Source organism: Fusarium keratoplasticum, chromosome 4, assembly GCF_025433545.1.
Source record: "Fusarium keratoplasticum isolate Fu6.1 chromosome 4, whole genome shotgun sequence".
Classification (NCBI taxonomy): Eukaryota; Fungi; Ascomycota; class Sordariomycetes; order Hypocreales; family Nectriaceae; genus Fusarium; species Fusarium keratoplasticum.
Window position 1 is genome coordinate 3,628,409 of NC_070532.1, and position 23,190 is coordinate 3,651,598.

General features: G+C 55.2%; 7 protein-coding genes across 7 annotated transcripts; 5 read left to right on the plus strand and 2 right to left on the minus strand.

The window, feature by feature from the left end:
- Positions 1 to 222: 222 nt before the first annotated feature.
- Positions 223 to 1,764, plus strand: NCS57_00616200 (Hsp90 chaperone protein kinase-targeting subunit; the record flags this gene model as incomplete). Its single annotated transcript, XM_053056058.1, has 3 exons — positions 223 to 246; positions 296 to 1,591; positions 1,639 to 1,764. 3 exons carry the CDS (start codon positions 223 to 225, stop codon positions 1,762 to 1,764), a joined length of 1,446 nt encoding a protein of 481 aa, XP_052915013.1.
- Positions 1,765 to 3,134: 1,370 nt separating this feature from the next.
- Positions 3,135 to 4,235, plus strand: NCS57_00616300 (uncharacterized protein; the record flags this gene model as incomplete). Its single annotated transcript, XM_053056059.1, has 1 exon — positions 3,135 to 4,235. The coding sequence occupies one exon, from the start codon at positions 3,135 to 3,137 to the stop codon at positions 4,233 to 4,235; it is 1,101 nt and encodes a 366-aa protein (XP_052915014.1).
- Positions 4,236 to 4,759: 524 nt separating this feature from the next.
- Positions 4,760 to 5,374, plus strand: NCS57_00616400 (uncharacterized protein; the record flags this gene model as incomplete). Its single annotated transcript, XM_053056060.1, has 4 exons — positions 4,760 to 4,900; positions 4,952 to 5,057; positions 5,140 to 5,242; positions 5,299 to 5,374. The coding sequence occupies 4 exons, from the start codon at positions 4,760 to 4,762 to the stop codon at positions 5,372 to 5,374; spliced, it is 426 nt and encodes a 141-aa protein (XP_052915015.1).
- A 2,092-nt stretch (positions 5,375 to 7,466) lies between these two features.
- Positions 7,467 to 9,169, minus strand: NCS57_00616500 (Succinate-semialdehyde dehydrogenase; the record flags this gene model as incomplete). Its single annotated transcript, XM_053056061.1, has 4 exons — positions 7,467 to 7,594; positions 7,650 to 8,891; positions 8,954 to 9,041; positions 9,158 to 9,169. 4 exons carry the CDS (start codon positions 9,167 to 9,169, stop codon positions 7,467 to 7,469), a joined length of 1,470 nt encoding a protein of 489 aa, XP_052915016.1.
- A 1,649-nt stretch (positions 9,170 to 10,818) lies between these two features.
- NCS57_00616600 (4-aminobutyrate aminotransferase) lies at positions 10,819 to 12,262 on the plus strand (the record flags this gene model as incomplete). The annotated part of the gene is made up of 2 exons (XM_053056062.1): positions 10,819 to 10,967; positions 11,020 to 12,262. The coding sequence occupies 2 exons, from the start codon at positions 10,819 to 10,821 to the stop codon at positions 12,260 to 12,262; spliced, it is 1,392 nt and encodes a 463-aa protein (XP_052915017.1).
- Positions 12,263 to 16,957: 4,695 nt separating this feature from the next.
- On the plus strand, positions 16,958 to 19,816 carry NCS57_00616700 (uncharacterized protein; the record flags this gene model as incomplete). Its single annotated transcript, XM_053056063.1, has 7 exons — positions 16,958 to 17,037; positions 17,295 to 17,429; positions 17,507 to 17,760; positions 17,823 to 17,902; positions 17,961 to 18,583; positions 18,637 to 18,804; positions 18,871 to 19,816. The coding sequence occupies 7 exons, from the start codon at positions 16,958 to 16,960 to the stop codon at positions 19,814 to 19,816; spliced, it is 2,286 nt and encodes a 761-aa protein (XP_052915018.1).
- Positions 19,817 to 20,828: 1,012 nt separating this feature from the next.
- Positions 20,829 to 22,236, minus strand: NCS57_00616800 (uncharacterized protein; the record flags this gene model as incomplete). The annotated part of the gene is made up of 2 exons (XM_053056064.1): positions 20,829 to 22,051; positions 22,164 to 22,236. The coding sequence occupies 2 exons, from the start codon at positions 22,234 to 22,236 to the stop codon at positions 20,829 to 20,831; spliced, it is 1,296 nt and encodes a 431-aa protein (XP_052915019.1).
- Positions 22,237 to 23,190: the final 954 nt, after the last annotated feature.

A 23,190-nucleotide genomic window follows, 5' to 3' on the forward strand; every position in this document is an offset into this window, starting at 1 on the left:
GAGCTGTGGCTGATACCGGGTGTGGCTGCCCAATGCTCATGGTGGGGTGCTACGGGTGACCCCGCCATCATGGTCGAGCTCAGAAGCAACGTCCAGAATCTTCCACTCTGACAAGGCAGAGGACAAGATCGACTCTGTACCTGATTTCAGCTTCACTTTTTGGTGGAAGAAGTCATCAAGCCGAGACACAAGATCAAGGCGCAGTATACTCACCCAGTCACCATGCCCGTCGATTACAGCAAATGGGTTAGTACTACTCTGGATGGTCAGCCTCGGTTTACTAACTGTTTGCTAGGACGCGCTGGAGCTCAGCGATGACTCGGATATCGAAGTGCACCCAAACGTCGATAAGCGATCTTTCATCCGGGCGAAGCAGAACCAGATTCATCAAGAGCGGCAGCACCGCAAACTACAGATCGAGACCCTCAAGTACGAGCGCGTCGTCAATGATGGCTTGATCAAGCGCATCTCGGCCCTCCTGGCGTCGCTACGAGCCCATGCCTCCGAGGCCGCGACTAGAAACCCGGCCGAGGTTGCTTTCCAGGCGGTTATGGAGTCGGCTGGGAACCCTAAGGACGATAAGCCTCCTTCGCCGCCTGAGGGTGTCCATACACAGGAGAAGGAGCAGCCATCGTACACCAAGATGATGGCCACTCTGCTGGATCAAGTCAACAAGGCTCTTGACGAAAAGAATCCCGAGAACCGATACGAGGCAATGATTGCCGAGATTCAGACGCACGAGGATAAGATTGAGAACCTGCAAAAGGAGTTGGTTGTGAAGCTGGAGCAGCTCCAGGCAGAGGAGAGCCGCAAGATCACCAGCGAGAGCATCCACACCGGGTTTGACAGCTCGTACGTTGCCAAGTCGACACCGGCCGACAAGAAGCAGGAGTCTACACAGGTGGAACTACTGAACCCCAACTTTTCCGGTGCAGCATCAGGCTCCAGTGCCGGAAAGGAAGAAGTCAAGGTGGACGACGATGCAGACATTGAGGCCTCGGCAGCGGGAAAGAAGTTTGGCTCGATCAAGGCCAATGACTACTCGGCAAGTCTCCAGTTCCTGTCGCAGAACCCGCAGATCCTGGTGGAGCGGGAGACGGACGGGCTGCTGGTCTTGGCCTTTGACGCTGCTCTTGAGGGCAAGGATGAGCTTTCGAGACAATACGTGCACCAGGCTCTCCTCCTTCAATACTGCCGAGCTCTGGGCAAGGACGGTGTTGGACTGTTCTTCAAGCGCATCACGACCAAGGGACATCAGGCCCAGGATGTATTCTACAAGGATGTGCAGGACACGTACGTGAAGATCCGGACGAGGTCCAAGGAGATCCTGGCGGAGCGGGCCAAGGAGGGAGAGACGGAGGGCGTCGAGCAGATCCAGCTGCATGCCGTGGAACCTGGTACAGTCATTCAGATCACAGTGCCGGCAGCGGACAGCCAGGACCCCGAGGAGCAGGAGGCGCGCAAGATCTTTGAGAGCTTTAAGCCCGAGATGCGCAAGGCTCTGGAGTCGGGCAAATTGGACGAGGTGAACAAGGTTCTGGGAGAGATGAAGGTTGACGAGGCTGAGGAGCTCGTTGGTCTATTTGGCGAGGTAAGTCGAGCGAATGATGTTGACTGACATGAGCTAACTATTGATAGGCCAACATTCTGAGTTTGGAAGAGCAGATAATCGATGCGACGACAGAGGAGGGACAGAAGCAGCTCAAGGATATCGAGGCAGCTGCTGCTTCAGACAAGAAGCAAGAGTATGGAGACCCTGAGTAAGTAGCTCTAGGCATATATGATGGTGTGTATGAAGGCGATGGTGAAACGGGGATAAAACAAGCAAGGTTGGCATTCAGAGCGGGTTGGTACAGCACAGCAGTGTAGTAGTGTATTTGGTAAATTGCAATACTATGCGGCCAATTATGATACGTATGCCACTTCAAGAGTGTGCGAACATGTTTCTGAAGGGAGTATTGGTCTGCCAGTGGCGAGAATGTGATTTGCCATGGCCTGGCCTCATGGTGTGTTGAAGTCGTGATGTTGAGCCGCCCGATCAATGTGGCATAACGTGGACAGGGGGCTGGATAAAAATAGAAGCGGGCCTAGCGGAGTCGAGGACGAGTTATGCACAGCCTCCATCAACATGTGCCCGACGTGGCTGGCGGGCGATCATGAAGAGGCTGGATGCATAAGAGTTTGCAGATTATGACGATGATTTCGAGGTGAGATTTACTGTTTATTCAAGTTCATATTGACAATATATCTAGCGTCTGTCTATTTTGTTAATCTCATTGTTAGATTGCAGACAAGGAAAGTGAAATCATGTAAACGAGATCCAATCTCGCCAAGACCAACAAGCGCCGCCCCCAAAAAACGAGACCATCCATCCCGCATTTTTTTCTACAAAAGCCTTGTTGAAGCTTGGCGGCTGACACCTGCCGTTGATCCCGAGAGAAAAAGGCGGTCGATCTTGAATGTACATGACCTTTTTTCTGGGTCAGAGAATTTGTCGTCCCACGTTCGTTCGTCGATCAATAGTTGCTGACCAGCCAACTGTAGATACATGACGCGCGGCCAGTACGAGATGTCGACAGAAGAAGAAGCATAGCCGTATGCTTGACTAGCTAGTTTTATCGGTGAACTGTTAAACATGGCTACCTCATGGCCCGCATCAATACGATGCAGAGTGCTTCTTTTCTTAGCCTGTTTGAAAGCACAACACCATAACCTTACAAACAAAACCACATGTATCCACCATTTGCTGACGTCTCTCGGGGCGCAGCTAAGCCCCCTTCCCCTGCTGCACATCTTCCAGTCGTAGCCTGACGGTGGAGAAAGCTCAGGCCCTTCAGGGTCTTGACGCCTCTAGACTTGTTACAGAGCCGCCCCCAACCTCCAAAAACTGGAGCCGGGCGACGTCAGCTTTAAAGCACAGACGAGATCCCCTGGATCTTCTTTTTGTTCAATAACTACTGTTCTTTCGTTTCATAATTCGTGCCTTTTCCTCTTCTTGAACATACGAGCAAGGTCATCATCATTGCATCTTGATTTGACCTCTTTTGTTTTTGTGTGTATTGCTACTTCTTTCTTCTACAACACCAAAAACACCTCCAGACAGACATATCCACATCTACATCACAACCGCCATCATGCTTCTTCCATCATTCAGCTCCGTGGCCGCCGGAGCCCTCGCTGCCGCCTCCGCTGTCTACGCCCTCCCCCAGTCTTCCGGCTCCGGCTCGGGATCTTCATCAAAGGCCTGCAACAACTCTCCCGACCTCTGCAGCCGCAGCTACAACAACATCACCCACATGGGCGCTCACGGCAGCTCCTTTCTCCGAGACTCGAGTACTTCGACCTTTGGCGCCGCCGGCAACCAGAACTACAACGCTACCGATGCCCTCGGCGCTGGTATTCGTCTGCTGCAGGCCCAGGTTCACAAGGAGAATAGCACCCTCCGCCTGTGCCATACTACGTGCGAGATTCTTGATGCTGGTCCCCTTGAGGACTGGCTGAGCAACGTCAACGACTGGATCGTCGCCAACCCCAACGAGGTCGTCACCTTCCTCCTCGTCAACTCTGACAATGCATCACCCTCTGAGATTGGCAAGGCTTTCAACGACTCGGGTATCGCCGAGCTCGCTTACAGACCTTCCGGCGAAGGACCCTCGGGCGACTGGCCGACGCTCGAGGACATGATCAGCGGGAAGCAGCGCGTCGTCGCCTTTGTCACCAACATCGACCCCTCGACCGACTACCCCTTCCTGATGCCCGAGTTCGACTACGTCTTCGAGACGGCCTTTGAGGTGCAGAACCTCGGCGACTTCAACTGCACCCTCGATCGACCCTCCAAGCTCGACAGCGCCACCGCCGCCCTGTCGTCCAACTACCTCAGCCTGGTAAACCACTTCAAGTACCAGAGCTTGATCGAGGGCAGCGACGCGTTCGTCCCCGACGTCAACAACATTGAGATTACCAACAGCGACGGCACCACCCAGGACGGAAACCTGGGCAAGCATCTCCAGGAGTGCCGCCAGGAGTGGTCCGCCGCCCCCAACTTTGTGCTCGTCGACTTCTTTGAGGAGGGCCAGGTCCTCGCTGCCGCCGACAAGATGAACGGCATCTCGGGTGCCACTGGCCGCGAGGCTGTCGAGGATAGCGATGACGAGTCCATGGGCAACAGCCCCGATAGGCGGCTGGGCATGGGTGCCCTGACTGCCTTTGTCGCTGCGGCTGTGCTGTTGGTGTAGACGACACCCTTAGTTTCGGCATGTTCCTTTTGTTTGCTTGCGACATACACCCCACAAAACACATACATATCAGGTCCTGAGTGGCCTCATCTCATAAATCAGGTTGGTAAATTGGGCTCAGCGAGGCGTTCAGGTTCAGCAAGCTTTGTATTGCATTCGGGAGGATAAGGCGGAAATTGATATACCTGATGAATCAACTAGATCAGGTTGCATTTAGCATAGACTGGGAAATTGGTCTACATAACTGAGGGGATACAACTCCAACTCTCACATAGATAGACTGATGAATGAACAAGGCATAGATGCCATGGAGAACTCGGATTCGACTTTGAACGTGATATCTATTGCAATTATCAAATAATGGCCAAACTGTAAACGAACATCAGTAACTTTTGGTGCATCATCATGAAGTTGAGAGGTGATGCTGCTGTTAGTTGCTTGTGACGTCTCCCTCAGCCAATTGGTCATCTCGAAGCCTTTTCCCTACCCACCTTCAAAAACACCCTCACTCCATCACATTTCCGATGCGTCCCCGTCTCCTCGTAACCTCCTCCAGGCGGTACATCCAGACATTCAGTTATAGCACATCTCGAAAGGCCTTTACCATGGACTACGATAGCCTCGCGACCCCCGAGTCGTGCTACGTCGACTTTTGTCTCCTACCCGTGAGTCATCTGATGTAAACCAACTCTACAGCGCTGACAAACTCCCGACAGCTCGGTACGGGGAGCGTCTCGGTGGCAGAGGATATTGCAGAGGTGCAAAAGGTTCTCAAGGCGAGCGGGCTCAAGTACACGCTTCACTCTGCCGGCACTACAGTTGGTGCGTCATTTCTTTTGGACCTGCTGAAGCAGGGCATGCTGTGTCGAGATGAGAGATGTAAAGCTGACCGAAGACTTTGCAGAGGGTTCCTGGGACGAAGTCATGGCTGCCGTAGGCAAGGCCCATGCTGCTGTGCACAAGCGAGGCGTGGTGAGGATTCAGTCATCCATGAGAGTCGGTAGCCGGTGAGTTGATGTTTCCTATCATGCGGGCTCGAGTAGAAGGCTAACGGTTTATCAAGGACGGACAAGAAGCAGACGGCAGCGGACAAGGTCAAGAGGGTGGAGGACATCCTAGCCGCCGGAGAGTCCAAGTGATGGATGGATGCATGACCCCCTCGCCAATTCATACCGTAGTCATCGAGGGGAACAAGTTTTGTCGAGCCTGTGAGGGAGACACGGTTTGAATACCTCGACGCTATTCGTAGGAGAATAGAAACTTGGCGTCCAACCTTGTCAATGGAAAACAAACTCCAACCCCTTCCTTACGATGCCGTGTGACTTCAAACAATCTTTCTTTCCCCGGTCCCCGCTCCGTGCCGGGAAGAGGTCGGCGGGAGGCTCAACTTTGACCGGCACGAGATAACGAAAGGAGAAACGAACCCCATCGTCATTGAGGTTCCGCAAAATCTGGGGAACATGTTTGTCAAAATATCCACTCATTACGTACGTATTTTTTTTTCTCTTTCAACTCCGGCCCTGTCTGTTCTGTCCTCCCGCCGCCGGCCGGCCCCATCACCACTACGGAGGTCAACTACCCCGGAGCCGACGGCCGTCCGGGGGAGAGAGCAGCCTGGAGACTGATGCCCGCCGGGCAGTTCTGTATTTGGTATGTAATTTGGTCTCATCGTCATGTGGTTTGTCTATTTCCCCATGTTTTTACTGATTTTGTCTTTGAGCTTGTAAAACAGAGCTAATCGGTTCTTGGTAGGTATTTTGCACATTTCCGAGTCGAGACGGGAGCCGACGCCTCGGTTCCGAGATTAGGACTAGCGTGACACTCTTGGTTGCGAAGTTTGCTACCACGTTGTGGTTCATTAACCAAAGATAACAAACACCTGGGCTGCTGTATCTGCATGTATGCCCATCTGTAAAGGGTAACTATCATGCAAAGTTTGAATAGTTTCTTCGGACATGAATCTCCATTGCAACCCATCCCCCCAAGCCACGAGTTGTGTTGTCATGTACATTCATCGGCATGACGATTGGTGTCTTATCACGACCGGCTATGAATCCCAACTCTGGCAACAACCAAGAAGATAACTCGATAAAACATGACCAACTGAATCTGCGTTCTCCTTTCCCTGGTGTTCCATCTCCGAACCAGACGTATCTGCTTCTCGATACACACCTCTTTGTGGGACCGGCATCTCTTCCCGGTCGTGGCGATCGCTGTGGCTTTGCCTCACACCTCTTTTCACCACAACACACACCTTTGCCCGTTTGAGGTATTCTGCCCCCTCTCGGTGAAGACCGGACCGGCCCGGATGGTGTTTTGGAGAACCGGGACTGGCTGCCCCAAGTGCCGCTCGCTTCTGGGCTTGCAGAGGCAACGAACTCTGGTTCCGCCCTATACCCCAAATGCCGAGCAAACGAACACCCCCGATCCCAAGATCTGATGGGACCGGAGGGAGGCTTGCAGAGAGGGGACCCACTGGGGGCCGTTTCTCTTTTGCCAAAAACACCAAGGCCGGGTTCTGAAGTGGGGGGTTTGGCAAGTCGTGATGGCTTCATCAGGGTATGATATTGGGCCTTTTTAAACACCGCAAATGAGTATGACCAGGTTCGTGGTCATCCTGGAGTTGTGTTTCCGACCCGAGGCATTTTCTCGGTCACATACCTCCATATCTCCAAGAAACCCCTGGATCAGAACCGCCGAGACAAACAACGACGTGGCCCCCCCTCCACAACCGGATTCATCTCATACCCCTTGCCTTGCACCATCCTGCACATCTGACAACCCATACCCGCCCCCCATGCCACCATTCCCGGCACTCACGATGCCCTTCCTTGGTGTTGAGGCCATGCGGCTCAACACCCTCCCTTGTGCGCCCCCCCTGTACGGGCTTGGGGTTCCACCTGCTCGTCCGGAAAGAGCTTGGCCCGGGAATGTCTGTGTGAGAGGGTGAGGCGTGGGTTTTATGCCGTACCTGTCCCGGTGCTTCAGTGCTGGGCTGTGACATAGACTTGCATGAGAAGAGCAGTCTACACACTTCTCTTGATATCACGTGCCATATGTGTCAACTACCATGTTAAGATAATGCCCTTTATGGCGTCTATTCATAGAAAACTCTTTTTCGCTTGATATCCTTAATGCTAGGGCCGCTTTCGACCACTTACATGCCACCATTTTGGGTATTCCTCCATCCTTCCATAGACCGTCTATCAATCATTAAAGAAAATCATTAACCTATACATCAATACCTGTCATAACCATCTTGGTCACCGTGAACTCGTCAATGCCATACTTGCTTCCCTCACGGCCGAAACCGCTCTGCTTGACACCACCAAAGGGCGCCGCAGGGTCGCTTAGCACACCTATCATGACCATGTTAGTTACTGCACTCGGTTTCTCGACTTGTAAATGACTTACCAACGTTGACACCAACCATGCCGACTTCCAGAGCCTCAGCCACTCGGTAGCATCGGTTCACGTCGTTGCTGAAAAAGTAGCCTCCGAGACCAACATCGGTGTCGTTGGCAATCGCGATAGCCTCCTCCTCAGTGTCAAAAGCAAAGAAGGCCGCCACGGGACCGAAAGTCTCCTCATCACAGATCTTCATTCCGGGCTTCATACCCGTAAGCATGGTGAGATCAAAGTAGTTGGGGCCCAGCTGCGGCAGGGGCTTGCCGCCATGAACCAGCTTGGCGCCCTTGGAGATGGCATCCTCAACGTGCTCGGCGACCTTGGACACAGCACGACCGTGAATGAGAGGGCCGTGAGTCGTCTTCTCACCAAAGCCGTCGCCAACAACAAAGGTCTTGACGACGTCGAGCACCATCTGGACGAATTTGTCGTAGACGCTGCGGTGCACGAGAATGCGGTTAGCGCAGACGCAAGTCTGGCCTGAGCAGCGGAACTTGCAGGCGATCAGACCCTTGACTGCCTTGTCCAGATCCGCATCCTCAAAAACAATAAAAGGGGCGTTTCCGCCCAGCTCGAAAGACAGCTTCTTGATGGTCGATGAGGACTGGTTCATCAGGATTCTGCCCACGCCGGTCGATCCGGTGAAGGACACCTTCTTAACATCGGGATGCGTGGTGATGACCTTGCCAACCTCGGCCGTGTTGTCCAGCGCAGTGATGATGTTGACCACACCGGCGGGAATGCCAGCACGGTGCGCCAACTCAGCGAGGGCGAGAGCCGTCAGGGGAGCCTCAGCGGGAGCCTTGACGACGACGGTGCAGCCAGCAGCGAGAGCAGGACCGGCCTTACGGGTGATCATGGCAGCGGGAAAGTTCCACGGGCAGATGAGACCGCAGACGCCCACGGGCTGCTTCACAGTAGACAGACGGCATGATGGGTTGCTGGCCTCGATTGTCTCGCCGTAGATTCGAGGGGCCTCCTCGGAGAACCACTCAAAGAAGTTGGCAGCGTAGATAGCTTCAGTCTTGCCATCAGACAGAGGCTTGCCGTTCTCAAGAGTAATAAGACGGGCAATGTCCTCGGCGTTCTCGATCATGAGATCGTACCAGCGGCGGAGCAGGCGGGCCCGCTGCCGCGCCGGGGTCTTGCGGAAGGTCTTGAATGCGGCGGCGGCTGCTGCGATGGCGGCCTCGGTGTCCTGTCCGTCAAACTCGGGGCATCTCGCCACCTCTTCAAGGGTCGAGGGGTCTGCAGCACAGTGACGTTAGCTCCATGGATCTCGAGTGAGCTTGGTTGGTTGGAGCGCTTACTCTCGACAGCAAAGACCTTGCCAGACTTTGCAGCGACCCATTGGCCGTTGACGTAGCAGGACGTCTTGAGGAGCGTAGGGTCGTTGAGCTGCAGAGGAAAAGAGATCCGGTGTTAGTGGAGGCTGTATCTCGTCTTGCAGTTGTTGGGAAATGGTCCAAGACAGCTAATAAGAAGGTGCGACAAGGGGGGGAGATGCTACACACCTTGGAAGCCATGGTGATGCTTGTCTACGTCGACTGTTGGTGGTGAGGGAATGTGAGACCCGGCAAGTGAACGCTTTTGTGGTGATGGTGGAAGACGAGCTCTTGCTTGTCTCTTGACCTTTTTCTATTCTTGCTTACAATACTTTCAGTTCCACGAGCTTCCCCTCTCCTTCCCGGCTCTTGTCTTTTTGATATACCCAAGTCCAAAGCCTAGGCTCGAGTTTGACCGAGGACACGGCACGGCAATGAGCCGGGCTGGCTGTCACGGTGCATGTTGCTGAGTCGTCCACCATGACGCTGCCGTTTCGCGAGCACAATTGAGGCCTTGAACTGAAGCCGCCCGCGATGCCGGTTCCGTGAGGGTACACTTACAGACGGCACCGACTGAGGGCCGGGCCGGGCATGGGCGTGCGAGATGGAGGGTGTGTCATGAAAGGTGAACGGCTGGGAAGCGAGGTGTGACATTAGCCAAGAACAGGATGTGGGCGTGTCATGTGCCTTAGATTCTGCGAAGAGATCCCCATCGGAGCTGGTGGAGGTGGGGAATGGAGAAGGAAAAAAAATTACGGGAGGTCTGGTGGCCGGAGCGAGAAGCAAGCGGCAAGGTCTAGTGACGATGGAGAATCATGGTAAAAACTGGGAATTCAGTGGAGATTGGATTCGAGTTATCCACGGGGTTCTCCAGGTTCAGGCTTGGTCTGTCGGTGCCGCCGTTGATACCGTACGTACACACAGACTTTTTTCATCGTGAGCCGGTGGGGGAAGTCGTGGAGAGACGACGCCGGGCCTGTCGTGACAGAACCTTCCAGGCGCTCTGACCACTGAACTCGCAGGGGATCTTGCAGTGCCGACAGCGCTCACAGCGCCTAAAGGATCCCCGGGGCCGCTACCCACGATCCAATGTCCGGGGCGTTCAAGTCCCAGATGGTGGGGGTACATGTTTGTCTCTCACGGCGAGGTCATCAGTGTCTAGGACAAGGGCAGTGGTTGTACTGCGAGATTACCGCGCGGTACAGAGCTTCATGTAGAGTACCACTCAGCCTCCCACATCTCTTCTTCCCCCATGAACCATCAGACAAGGGCAATCCAGGCCCTGTCCAGTCGCTTCGGTATCCTACATCCCCGTCCTCGGTACCTCCGCCGACTTCCATCATCGAGGCCAGGGTACATGTTTGCCACGCAAAACACCCACCAAGTGCCGGGTCCCCTCCCTGCCGTTCCTCCCACCGAGCGGGTACCTTTTCTTTCCCTCCGCTGGACGGAGGTACAAGTGGCGGCGCGTCTGAGGTCTCGTGAGCCTCCCCCCTCCGGCTGCGAGCCGGTCGGTCTCTCGACTCCGGTCCCACGATTGATTCTCTCCCTCTGCTTGCGCCTGCCACGGGCTGTCTCCATGAGCCGCAACAACCATCGGAGAGGGGCAGGCGGGCTTGTCGAGGCCTTCCAATTGCCTTCCCGATCTTGGTTGGTGCCACTCCTTCCTCGTCGTCGTCCATGGCAGCTCCGAAGCCGCCGCCGATTGCTATAATAGCTCCTCCCCCGACGTCCATCTTGACCTCGACTCTTCTCCAGGACATCCAGACTCTCTATCCTCGCACACACACTTGATACCCCAGAGGAAACACAGTCAACCCCCTTTAGAGATCTTCATCAACACCTTCAAGATGCCTGCCTTCGTCGAGACCCCCAAGACCACCGTCACCACGGAGATCCCTGGCCCCGTCTCCAAGGCCAGCACCAAGCGCCTCGATGCCATCTTCGACGCCCGTGCTGTCCACTTCGTGGTTGACTATGACAAGTCCCACGACAACTAGTATGATTCAATTGCTCTCGATAAAGACTCTCAATGGCTAACCAACTCGCAGCATTGTCGATGTTGACGGTAACAAGTACCTCGATGTCTACGCCCAGATCGCCTCCATCCCCGTTGGCTACAACAACGCGACCCTGCTCGAGGCTGCCAAGTCCCCCGAGATGGCCTCTGCCCTCGTCAACCGACCTGCCGTGGGCAACTTCCCCTCCGACCAGTGGGTTGACATCCTCCGCAACGGCCTCATGAAGGTTGCCCCCAAGGGCCTCAGCTACATCTTCACTGCTCAGTCTGGCTCCGAGGCCAACGAGCTGGCCTACAAGGCTGCCTTCATGCTCTACCGCCGCCGCCAGCGTGGTGAGGGCGTCGACTGGAACGACGAGGAGATCAACTCCTGCCTCGAGAACTCCAAGCCCGGTTCCCCCGAGCTCGCCATCATGAGCTTCCGCAACTCCTTCCATGGCCGTGGCTTCGGCTCTCTCTCCACCACCCGCTCCAAGGCCGTCCACAAGCTTGATATCCCTAGCTTCAACTGGCCTCAGGCTCCCTTCCCTGCCCTCAAGTACCCTCTCGAGGAGCACGCCGAGGAGAACGCCGCCGAGGAGAAGCGATGCCTCGAGGAGGTTGAGCGCATCATCACCTCGTGGCACTGCCCCGTTGCCGGTCTCATCGTTGAGCCCATCCAGTCCGAGGGTGGTGACAACCACGCCTCCCCTGCCTTCTTCCAGGGTCTCCGTGACATCACCAAGCGACACGGCACCTGCCTCATCGCCGATGAGGTCCAGACTGGCTTCGGTGCCACTGGTTCCTTCTGGGGCCACGACCACTGGAACCTGACCTCTCCCCCTGACATGGTCACCTTCTCCAAGAAGGCCCAGACTGCCGGCTACTTCTTCGGCAACGAGATGCTCATCCCTGACAAGGCCTACCGCCAGTTCAACACCTGGATCGGCGACCCTGCCCGTGTCATCATGTGCAAGGCTGTCATCCAGGAGATCCTGGACAAGAAGCTGGTTGAGCAGACTGCCCGTGTCGGCCACATCCTCTACAACGAGCTCTCCCGCCTGGCTGCCAAGTACCCCGAGCACATCCAGAACCTCCGAGGCAAGGACCAGGGCACCTTCATCGCCTTCGACACCAAGGACCCTGCTGCTCTCGTCCGCTCCATGCGCCACATTGGCGTCAACATTGGAACCTGCGGCAAGAACACTGTCCGCCTCCGACCCATGCTCATCTTCGAGGAGCAGCACGTTCCTATCCTCGTCAACGCCTTCGACAAGGTCATTGGCGCTCTGTAAGATGTCTGAAGTACTACTAGGGGCCAACGGGACGGGAACTGGGATTTTATGCATTATCATGTCTACTACTAGCGTTGCATTTTTTGGGACATGTTTTATGGGAAAAGAAAAAGGAGACGAATTGTTCGAATAAACTGGTAATACCTGAGCAGGAACAGACGGGCGTCGATCATGACAGAAGTAGTTCTACGCAAGGCGTACATTTAAGGTACTGGAAATCAAACAAAATTACCATTACTCTGCTTGTCCTTGCCTTGTGCATTACGATATGTGAATAGTCAATGTGAGACTGAGTTTTGACAACGCATAGTATCGGTATATCGCTGCCAAGAACTCAAGGAACCACATATCCACTCAATGCTACTCAACTCACAGCAACTCTGGGTGATGAACCCTGAACCAAGACAATTCGATCTCGGCATTGAGATTGAGATTGAGATTTACAAGCTGCGCTCGAGCATCTTGGCATGCTGTATCACTTCTCATGGCCACTCAACGCCCAGCTCGAGCTGCACGTCGGTGCATGTCCCCCCAAACGCCGGCCATTGCCGACTCGACCGCGCATGGCTCGGCATTGCTCTCGTTCTCCGGCGTCAAGACATGACCTGTTGGGGATAATTGAACCGCGGAGGCGGGCGGGGGAGGGCGAGAAAGGAAGGCTCTGCCACGTGCTGATCTTACCTATCACATAGAGGAGGCGAACGACTGCAAATCGGGGAGACCTGCAGTTTCAATACACAGGAGAGGCGTACGCAGGCCTCCGTCGAGACCGCAGAGATGAGGCGTGTGTGAGTGCAGTAAGCCCGTCGACCAGGGACTGGGGGTCCAGAAGTCATCTGTGGCTTGCAGTAGCTGGTGGGAGGGGGACATTGGCATTCGTTGCTGCGGCAGTTCGGCGCCTGCAGACGAGGGAGGGACTGAGAGCGCAGCAAGAGGATCGGGGCAAATCTGAGGTGCCAAGGGCGATGGATGCAGTGAGAAGGGGGATCCATGTCGGATTCGGCCGGTCGAGGGTGAGCTCCGATGCCATCGAGTGGTTAGAGAGATACCGAATGCCGTGTGAGAATAGGTTGGCGAGCTGCAAGATGCAATCTCGAGACCCATCTTGTGCAACAGCCGATCCACCTTGCTTCTTCCTACCACCTTTGTGGTTATTTCCTGTTACATCTCGATCAGAATGAAAAGAGGGAGAGGCTCTCGTGTCCTCGTCTGTCTGGACGGCATGCCAAGAAGGGATAGTCGTGGAGGGAAGAGGTTGGGCGCCCTGCTATGCAGGTCTGAGGCAGCCAGCAGAGTGAGATGGTGTACAGCCGCCAAGCTATGCGAGCCATTGATAAGCCCCAACGTCCCATTGAGGGCGGCAGAAGTGAGGATAATGGCTAAATAGGCTGCCGGAGCCGAGTCAACGAGGCTCGGGTACTGGGCGGTGCGCGCGTTCACCGCGGTCTGGGGTAAATCGGCCGTGTCTCAAGCCCGGTTGATGGACGGGACGGCACGCCGATGTTCAGGGGCGTCGCTGCTCGGAACCGACAAAGCCCAACGTTGCATCCAGGGGACGTCAACGACATGGAGCTAACGTGCTCATGTGACAGAGGCTTGCTCTATTGACTGGACAGCATGCCAGGAGGATGTGACATGGGACAGTTTGTTGGAAGGCTAGAAGGGTAGCGAATTCGTACAATGCTGATATGTCCGTGGGTCGTGGATGCAGAAGCTGGGGATCGGAAACTATCTCGCATCCTGGGCACGGCTATCACCACCAGGGGCCGAGCTCCATGGACGGGAAGCAAGGCAAGGGTCCTGCACGCGGGTGCTGGCTGTCAGTCAGGACCTGCTTTGGCTCTTGGGAAGGGGATTGGAAGATCTTGAGAATCGTCATCATGGTGCTCGATAAGCGGTCAACCCCGCAAAAACCAAGGCATAACCCATGAGGGGAGGCCGTTACGAATCCATGGATGGCGGTGCTGCTGCCCTGCCTGTCGGCCTGCCTTGGATGTTTTGGAGTTGGCCCAAAGATCAAGGCCCTTGTCATTGACGAATGTCAATCAAATCAAAGTGAGGCGTTTGTGGTCCGTGAAGACGTGCGACATCTCATGCGGCGTGTCGAAGAGAGTGGGGAATGGGGGACGTGTCGTGTCGTGTCGTCCATGTCTGTTGGTCAGTGCGGTAGAGTTACCCAAGCCCACGGCTCTGCTCGTCTGTGAGAATGCTCCGTCTGGCGTCAACCATGTCTCGATCGGGGAGTCGAGCAGCAGAGGCTGGTTGGTGAGAGGAGCCTTGGTGGACGGAATCCCCATACCAGCACCCATGTCCGATCCATGTGGCATCTTCCCCCAGCTTCGACGCGTGCAATGTCATTTGTCTGCGCAGGGGCTCGGTGGGTTATGGATGCACCGCATCTGCTGACCAAGACGCCATTTCCCAGCAGCTGCGGCCGATTAGGCTGTGATGTGATATGGTTGCGTCTGCTCTTGATTTGTCTTAGACGGCAGGGCTCCATGAGCGCCTTGCGGTCATTGTAGTAATGAAGCTTTGCCAAGGGTCGTTGAGAAACAAGGGGTAGCCCGTTATCAATTGATGAATGGCGCCTTCCTCGTAGCTCATCGAACCTATCCTACCGTCGTCCCCATGTATCGTCCCCGCCCCGCCCCGCCCCGCCCCGCTCTAAAGAGGTGCTTCTAAACAAGGCGCTAGTCCCGATGAGGTGAACCGACGATTGTCATCAGCTCGTGGTCGATGGTGTCTTTTCAGGTTCCCTCTGTCATCCTTGTGGATTTCCCTGTCATCTGCACGAAGCGCGGGCCCATTTGCAGTCGCATTGCCTCCCGTTGTGCACGCTGTCTCGCCTTTGTTTTTACCTCCAGGTTCCTACCTACAAGCAGTCTTCTCTCAGCCTTCCAGTTGCGTGGACAGGCCTTGGTCTTTCCCTCCTCGCCTAGCCATCCTGGCATATTCCCCTGGCCGCATCTTCATCAAGCTCCACACAGGGTCGTAGAACAAACTTGGAATAACGTCACCCTCCGTTGCATCCGTTCCTCATTTTAACAGATTCCAATTTCCCACCCTGACAAAGGAAGGAAAGAAAGGAACAGAAGAAAAGCGACCCTGTCCATGCGGCCATGCCACGCTCCTCTGACGCCCTGTGACGCCGTTTACACCTATCGCTGCCACTCAGCAACCAGCCCGCCCACCTCAAGCACGCTCGCGCCCCCCCGACTCAAGGCCTGACGGCAGGCCGATGAGTGAGCGATCGCCAACCAAGTCAAGTGCGGCGGCGCGTCGAGGTACATTCTGCACGGCACGGTTGCTACCAACAATCTAAAACCGTCCATCCCCAAGGAAGAGAGGCCGAGACCCTCCTGCGCAAATCCCCTCGCCTCCCCTAGGCACTCGCTCGCTCGCTCGCTGCAGTCTGAAAAAGCAAGGTGTTGGCTCGCCATCTGCTGCAACCAATTGGCGTTGCGCACCAACCAGCTCGTCTGGTCGACCATCGTGGGCTTGCAGCAACAGCAATCCCGATTCACAGCATCAAGACCCCTCAGCACCTGCAACAAGCAGCAAGCCACGACAAGCATCAGCGGCATCAACCTGCCTAGCCCCTCCAGGGTCAAGGGGGGTTGTAGATAGACTACTAGTGCCCTCTCCCCAAAGTCTCGAACATCAAACTCGCAATCTGGAAGCTCTCGGCTGTCTTTACCATCGCGGCTCCTTTGCTTCCTTTTGAACCACTCAAAGCGCTCATCTCGTCTCAGTCGTCATCCCTTCAGCTCCCACAACCTTCAAGATTCCTCTTCACAGCATACACGTCAACCTGGGGAAACGTCAGCTCAAGTCCAACAACAATAACACAGCCATCTGCTACTGGCATCCGTCGTCTTGGTGCGGGCGCTCTACTCGCTCTTACTGGCCTCCGCCGGGTTTCAAGCGGCTTCTACGGACACGACGGAGTCGACGGACTGTCTTGCTGCGACTCCGCCAACGCCACTAAAATTGGCGCTAGCCGCGATCCCCGCGTCTTACTTATCTCTTCTGTTCCTCTCCTTCGTCTCGCTCCGGCCTTTCGTCTCGTTCGGCTAGCAAGACGCCCGCGGTTCTCTGACCACAAAAAAGTCACAAGTCACGACTTGACTCGACTCACTGGCCACCTATTTACCTAGGTACCTAGCCCAAAAGAAAAGGCACCGTGGTCTGCTCCCCCCACCAGCAACCCAGAAAACCCACTCCGGACCCGAAACGAACGACCTGACCTTGTCAACCTTGCTCGCTGCAACTGGAGTTTTTTGTGGGAAAGCTGACATTGCTCGGGTGCTATCAACTGTGCTGGCTGGCTTCTGGCTACTGTACTGGCTCCTGTACCTAGTCGCTGTCACCTTTTTGGCTGCCACGGCCACTGCTGCCGCTCCGCTGCGCTGCGCATCCACCCGCAGGGTCCTGGATGGAGCTTTTTGCCTCACAAGCCTCGATCTAGTCGTGAGCCGCAAAACTCCCGTGATCCCCTCAACCTAAACCTTCAACCTCACCTCACACATATCCTCCGACCCTCCCCAACCCTCGCCTATCGCCGTTCCGTTGAACCCTCCGGCTCTCCACGCCTTTTTGCTGGGATCTACGGGCCTCCCCGTCGCTCGAGGTCCCAGGAGTCCTTCCATCCCGCCCGCCGCAATCGGCCCCGCGCCGTCGCGCGCGTCCTCCTGAATGGACAACCAACAACAGAGCCTGCAAAAGCACAGGCAGCGCCGTGAGGCCGAAAGAGAGCGCAAGCGAGCCCTTCGAGCGTGAGTCTCCTGTCTTTCCCGCCGTTGCGACCTGTCGATTCTTCGCCGCAATGCCTCGTAGGGGCATCAATCAGTCTTGGGTAAGGGCCGGCTGTCTCTCTGCCTGAAATCGGATTACGGCCGTGCCCACCTCAGCCTTGTCGCCATCTACCTCATTCGGTCCCTCGACATCCAATCATCCCTTCTGCCCCTTGGTCTACTCCGATATTCGCTCTATTTCTATTGACGCGACTCTGATGCTAACTCGCTGTCTGCAGTTGCGATGGCTGCCGACGCCAAAAGGAGAAGTGTGATGGCGGCGTCCCGTGCCGAAGATGCACACGCCTGCATCGCCAATGCGAGTTCCTAGGTCCTACCGCGCGAGATGCTGACGGCGGTGACGGTTCCGCAAGGTAATTCTCCGCGCCGTTGTTCCACCCGCCGATATGCGTCACAGCCGTTGCTAACGTTCGGCTCTTGCCTGCCACAGGAACCGGTCTGGCGCAAGCAACGCCGAGCTTCTCCAGCGCATTGCCCACATGGAAAAGATCATTACACACTATGCCGGCAACATCCCCCTCGACCCCGAATCGATCAAGGCCATGGCCGAGGCTGTCGACAACAAGAACCCTGACATAGCACAAGTCCACCGACAGGCGCCCGTTGTGGGATCACCGGGCTCCGACTACTTGGGCGTGGATGATGAGAACTATACAGTCCAGCCCCTGGACAACAACACCACTCGTGAGACTCACCGCTGCTTGCGACGATTGATTTTGGGCTGATCGGCTAATCTCGTGTTCAAGATTATTCGGGCGAGTTCTCCCATTGGAACTTTTCGATGCGAATAAAACAGTGGATCGAGCAGTGTGTGCCAGACCGCCACGTACGTCTTCTCCTGCACCCCATTTTCCATGATAATTCTAAAATTCGGGTCTGCATAGGATGCACCGGGTACTCTCAGTTTCAAGGAGTATTACCGAGCCGAGGAGCTTCAATCGTCTACCAACACTCAAACATCTCTCTCAGCGCTACCGCCTCGATACGTTGCCGAATTTCTAGTCCAGGCATTCTACAAGCATGCCGAAACCAACTATTTCTACGTCGAAAGGGCGTGGCTCGCCGAGCAACTTGATCTAATTTACCAGAACCCCGGGGCCATGTCCCGTCGTGAAGTCGGCACGCTCTGCATGATTTGGATCATCTTTGCCATCGGCACCCAGTACGCCTACTTGGATTCTCGCACAGGGAGAGATGACCACGGAAAGGGGGCCGATTCGAGCCCATTCTCAGAGGACACCATCGGCGTCATGTTCTATCAGCAAGCATGCAAGCTCGTTCCCGACGTCATCACGGTGGCCTCGCTCGAGAGTGTTCAGGCCATTCTCCTTATTGGCATTTACACTCTGCCCCTGGATGCCTCAGGGCTGTCGTACATCTACCTCAACCTCGCGGTCAAACTGGCTATCCAGAATGGTATGCACAGGAAGTGGCCGGCCGAGGGGCTTGACCCCTACGTCCGTGAGACGAGGAATCGCGTGTGGTGGACGGCCTATACAACCGAGAAGTATGTTCTAGCCGATACAGCAATCTCACATCAGGAGACTAACATGTAGGTAGGAGAGTTGGGATCTATCACGGACGACCTCTGTCCATCCAGAGCAAGGATGTGGATGCGGAGATGCCTGCAGATCGACCCGACATCATGCCATCCAACCCCGCCAATGTCGCGCACATGCTCGCGACGCTGCGGCTGAATCAGGCCCTTGGAAAGATCGCACACGAGATGTAAGTCAATTGCGCCACGCCAAGATGGTCCCCCCTGAAGGATCCTGGGCTGACAACCGCCAACAGATCAGTGCTTCGAACATCCCAGAAGCATGAGATTAACGAAGGTCTGCAGCGGGTTATCGACATGAAGGAGGAGCTTCGGAAGTGGTGGGATTCACTCCCGGAGACGGCATTCCGCAAGGAGATCAACCTGCAGAACCCAATCTCGCGCGCTGACATGCATCTGAAGCTGGAGTACTGTCTTCTACGCATGTATGCTGGGAGGCCCTTCATCTTCCCCCGTGAGGCCATCCGGGGTAACGCAAGTACCTCGAGTTCGCCGGCCGACTCGAACAACCAACGACCCAACACCCCCCACAAGTCGAACCCCCGTTCCATCCTGGTTGCAGACTGCGTCGAAGCTGCGTTGACCATCGTGGAGACGTGTCACTTGCTGCAGACCACCATCGGCCTTGCACGTGCATCGTACACCGAGTTCAGCTCTTGTCGGGCTGCCCTGCTCGTCATCATCACCCAATGCCTGCAGAAGAAGACCGACAGGCTGCGCGATGGTCTCCGCACCGGTATGGCCATGATCAAGGAGATGTCGGCCGGCGGCGAGTCGGCCCGCTCTGAGGCGTCCTTGATTGAAGTCTTTGAGCGAGCCATCTCGCGACTGGACGCTACTGCTGATCCCTCGGGTAGGGAGACAGACTACTCGAGGTTCAAGAAGTGGGAGCTCCTGTGGAAGAACGACGTGCCCGCCCAAGAGATTAGGCACGAATCTTCACCCGAGGCCTCCATGCCGCTGCCTCCCAACCCCAATGCATTCTGGAGGGGAACAGGCAGCACAACTCGCCCAGGCATGCCGGCCATGCACGCAGCCAGCCCCTTTATGGGGATGGACGCGACCTTCCCATCTGTGCCGCAGGTCATGGATGAGTTCTCCACCCTGTTTGGATACGGCTTTGGTCCTAGCCCTGAAAGCATGGCTGGCACCGCCAACGGGGGCATGTGGATGGGACCTTGAACGGTCTCGGGTTTCTTCCTTGAGCCCTGTATGGGCTGAAGGAAACTGGAGGAAACACATACAGGCCCCTCGGAGGCGTCCATCGGGGCGGGCGTTCGGCTGAGATGCACGGAACGCCCGGTCCAGAGGATGGGATGCCATGGACCGATTGAAGCACTATCTCGCAGGAGTTGCAGACCTGAAAAGTTCCGGGATGCTTTGCTATTCACCCTTCGCGCTTAGAAGGCGTGTCGAGAGGACGCTGCTGCTGGACCATGTCCGCTCGAAAAGGAACCGAGTCCAGCAGCACGCCCCGGATACACCAGGGCTCACAAGCTCTAAGCCCCATGGCCCTAGAGCGAACAAAGCCACGCCGCCCGGTGTATCCCGTGCACAGGGTGACGGGGTACCGAGCCACTATCACGAGGAGAACTGAAAAAACTACGTTGTGTGAGACGGGATGCTCACAGAAGACTGGACCGAATTCACGAGAGATTGACAATTCATCGTTATTTTATTTGTTTTACGGGTTCACAGCCACCATCTACAATTCTTACCTATGTTGCCGGTTCGGTTCTGTTCTGGAGAGGCACACGTCATACATACTATACTATATATCTAGTGGAGGTTATCTGTACTTTCTGGGACGGTGTATCGGAGCATAGGTGGGATGGATGCTGTCGACCAAGGGCAGGATAAAAAGTAAAGAGTCGTAAAGAAAATATTCCATGTGCAAAACGGGTGCTCATCCACCGTACATTGAATTACCATATAGTTACAATGATACCAACTCGTCGTTTTGTTTGCTTGCCTTAACCGTCCGTGAATGAACACAGTAACGAGCTGAAATTATTGAGCCAAGCGTGATAGTATTTTGTTATAAAACATCGTGTCATTTAATATGGACTATCCAACATAAACACCCCCTATAATTAGTGACCATAAACTATTGATACAGTTTTCATCCCTAGAGCATCCAGGCGTGAGCGAGGAGAAACATCTCCATTCCCTACCCCATAACCCAGAGGTTGTTTTAACCACGCATAGTCTGTCGCTTCTGCGACTTGCGCATCTCCTTCTCTCTCTCCTTGTCGAGATACTTCTTCTGGGCCTTGGCGTCGAGACCTTTGAGGTCAGCGTCACGCTTAGCCTTGCGAGCCTTCTCCTTCTCCACAAGGCGCTCCTCCTGGCGTTGATCCTCGGCAAGCTTCTTAATCTCGGCGATGGCGTTCTCACGGGTGTTGCGGACCTTCTTGGTGACCTCGGGGCGGAAGTGGGCAACCTTGACGAGGACGTCGGGAAGCTGCAGGAAGTAGGAGAAGAGAGGCAGGAGCTTCTCGTAGTTGCCGTTGGAGGGAAGACGGTACTTGAGGAACAGGCGCTTGCGAGGAGAGGTCTCCTCGACAGTAACGGGCTTGTCGGTGGGCTGGTCCGAGACGATGAGGTACTCAAACAGATCGCCGGCGTTCTGAACAGCCTCGATGAGCTCGGGGGTGAGGAGGGCATCGGTAACCTCGGCGCTCTCGCTCATGACAGTCAGCCAGAGGGGCAGCTTGGGGTTGTCCTTGGTGAAGGTGAGGGACAGGTCGTATCGCTGATCGCGAACTTGGCGCATGACATCCTTGTGAACAACAGCCCAGACGAAGCCATCGTAGGTGCTCTTGGAATCCTTGGCGCGGACCTCGGCGGCACCGGGGAGAGCAGGAACAGTGAGGCTCTCCTTGCCATCGAAAGGATAGATCAATGCCTCGGCGACGTCGTGGGGAGCATCGAAGGACTCGACGAAGAAGCCAATGATGTGCTCGAATCCGTTGATAATGGGGTTGAACTTCTTGGTCAGAGTGAGCTTAACATCCATGAAAGCCGTGTTCTGTCGGCCAGTGGCGTAGGTCGCAAACTCGAAGAGCGACTTCTCCTTGATCAGAGTATCGGGCTTGACATCATTGTCCAAGGTGGGGACGCCGCCGAAGCCAACGAGAGCGAATTCCTTCTGGAGAGCAGGAGCGTGAGCGCGTATCCAAGCCTTGGCCCTAGAGCGGTTGCGGGTTGCGCCAATCATGTGCAGAAGGAAGATGAAGCTCGAGATGATGAGGATCATGCCCTCAAGCCTGAACTCGGAGAGGGAGTGGCGCTCGTGGATGTTGTACCACTTGGTGTAAGGAGGAGCGGTGACGGCGGGAGCGACGCTCTCAGTAGAGGCATCGGGCACGATAGGCTCAGGAGCCGGGCTGGCAGCATCGGCGAAGTCGGCAAAGTCTGGAGGATGCGGTCGCGCGCGTCAGTCATGATGCTATCTCCACGCGCCGCAGTGTGGCGCAATTGTCGAAACTCGGGGGGAGAAGCGAGAAGAGGGGGCAGCTGAACTCACCCGAATCGGGGCTCGCGACAGGCTCCTCGGCAGCCTTGCCGCCTCCAAAGGCGTTCTTGAAGAAGGAGGCCATGATTGGGGGGGATTCGATGGAGGTTAGGGAGCGTCGGGGCGGGAGAGGGAGGAGGAGAGGAAAAGAGGAGAGCGAAGAGGCCAACGGCGCCAGATGGCAGAAAATTGGAGCTGGAGGCCAAGGGCAATGAGGAGAGGAGAGCTCCTGCTCAATGCGGATGGCACTGTGGGGCGGCCCGAATCTCTGGGGTGCATGCACCTTTCTACATCTTGGTCGGAGTTAGGTAAACGTTATGGTCACATTAGACGTCTGAATCCTATTGTAACCCTATAATACTTTATATTTGACAGTCTTCTTGAGTAGCATATTCCTATATTTATACTCCCCGACTAGGTAACAGTTGTGCGAGGTTGTCAATATTCTTCTAGATCATGCAAGGAACAATTGGAGCAAAAGACGTGAACCATCTGAATGTCACGCCATTCGTCCCATCCGACCCCTGAGCCCGTTGGCCAAAGCCGTTGGCGCTGCGTCGTCATGAACAAGCCTGGCTTGCCCTGTGTCGATACGCTGCTAGTAGAGAATTACCAGGGAAGAAATGTAAGTTTGTTTTTTAATAGTCAGGCACCCAGAATAAGCTTAATGATGAGCGTTGTCGGCAATACAATGAATGCCAAATCTCGACTTATCTTTCAGCCATCCCCAAGACCATACTGTCTCGTCTAGGCAAGGAAATGTCTTCATCATGGATCCTCGTCTGCTCGCGTTCAGGTAAGTACACATGTAATCAATCAAGACTCAGACGATGAATTAGAAGCGTGTATTTCACTGTCCTAGAAATAACAAGCCGCAACCATACAACGTCCATTGAACAGTCTGATATGGCTCAATCAGCACAGAGAGTCATTGGACTGAGTTGTCACTGTACCAAGAATGAACGTTGCACAGAAGCATTCTGGAAGAGGAAGCGAACGCCTCAAACACAACCGTCAAGCTAGTGGTTATCACGTTTGG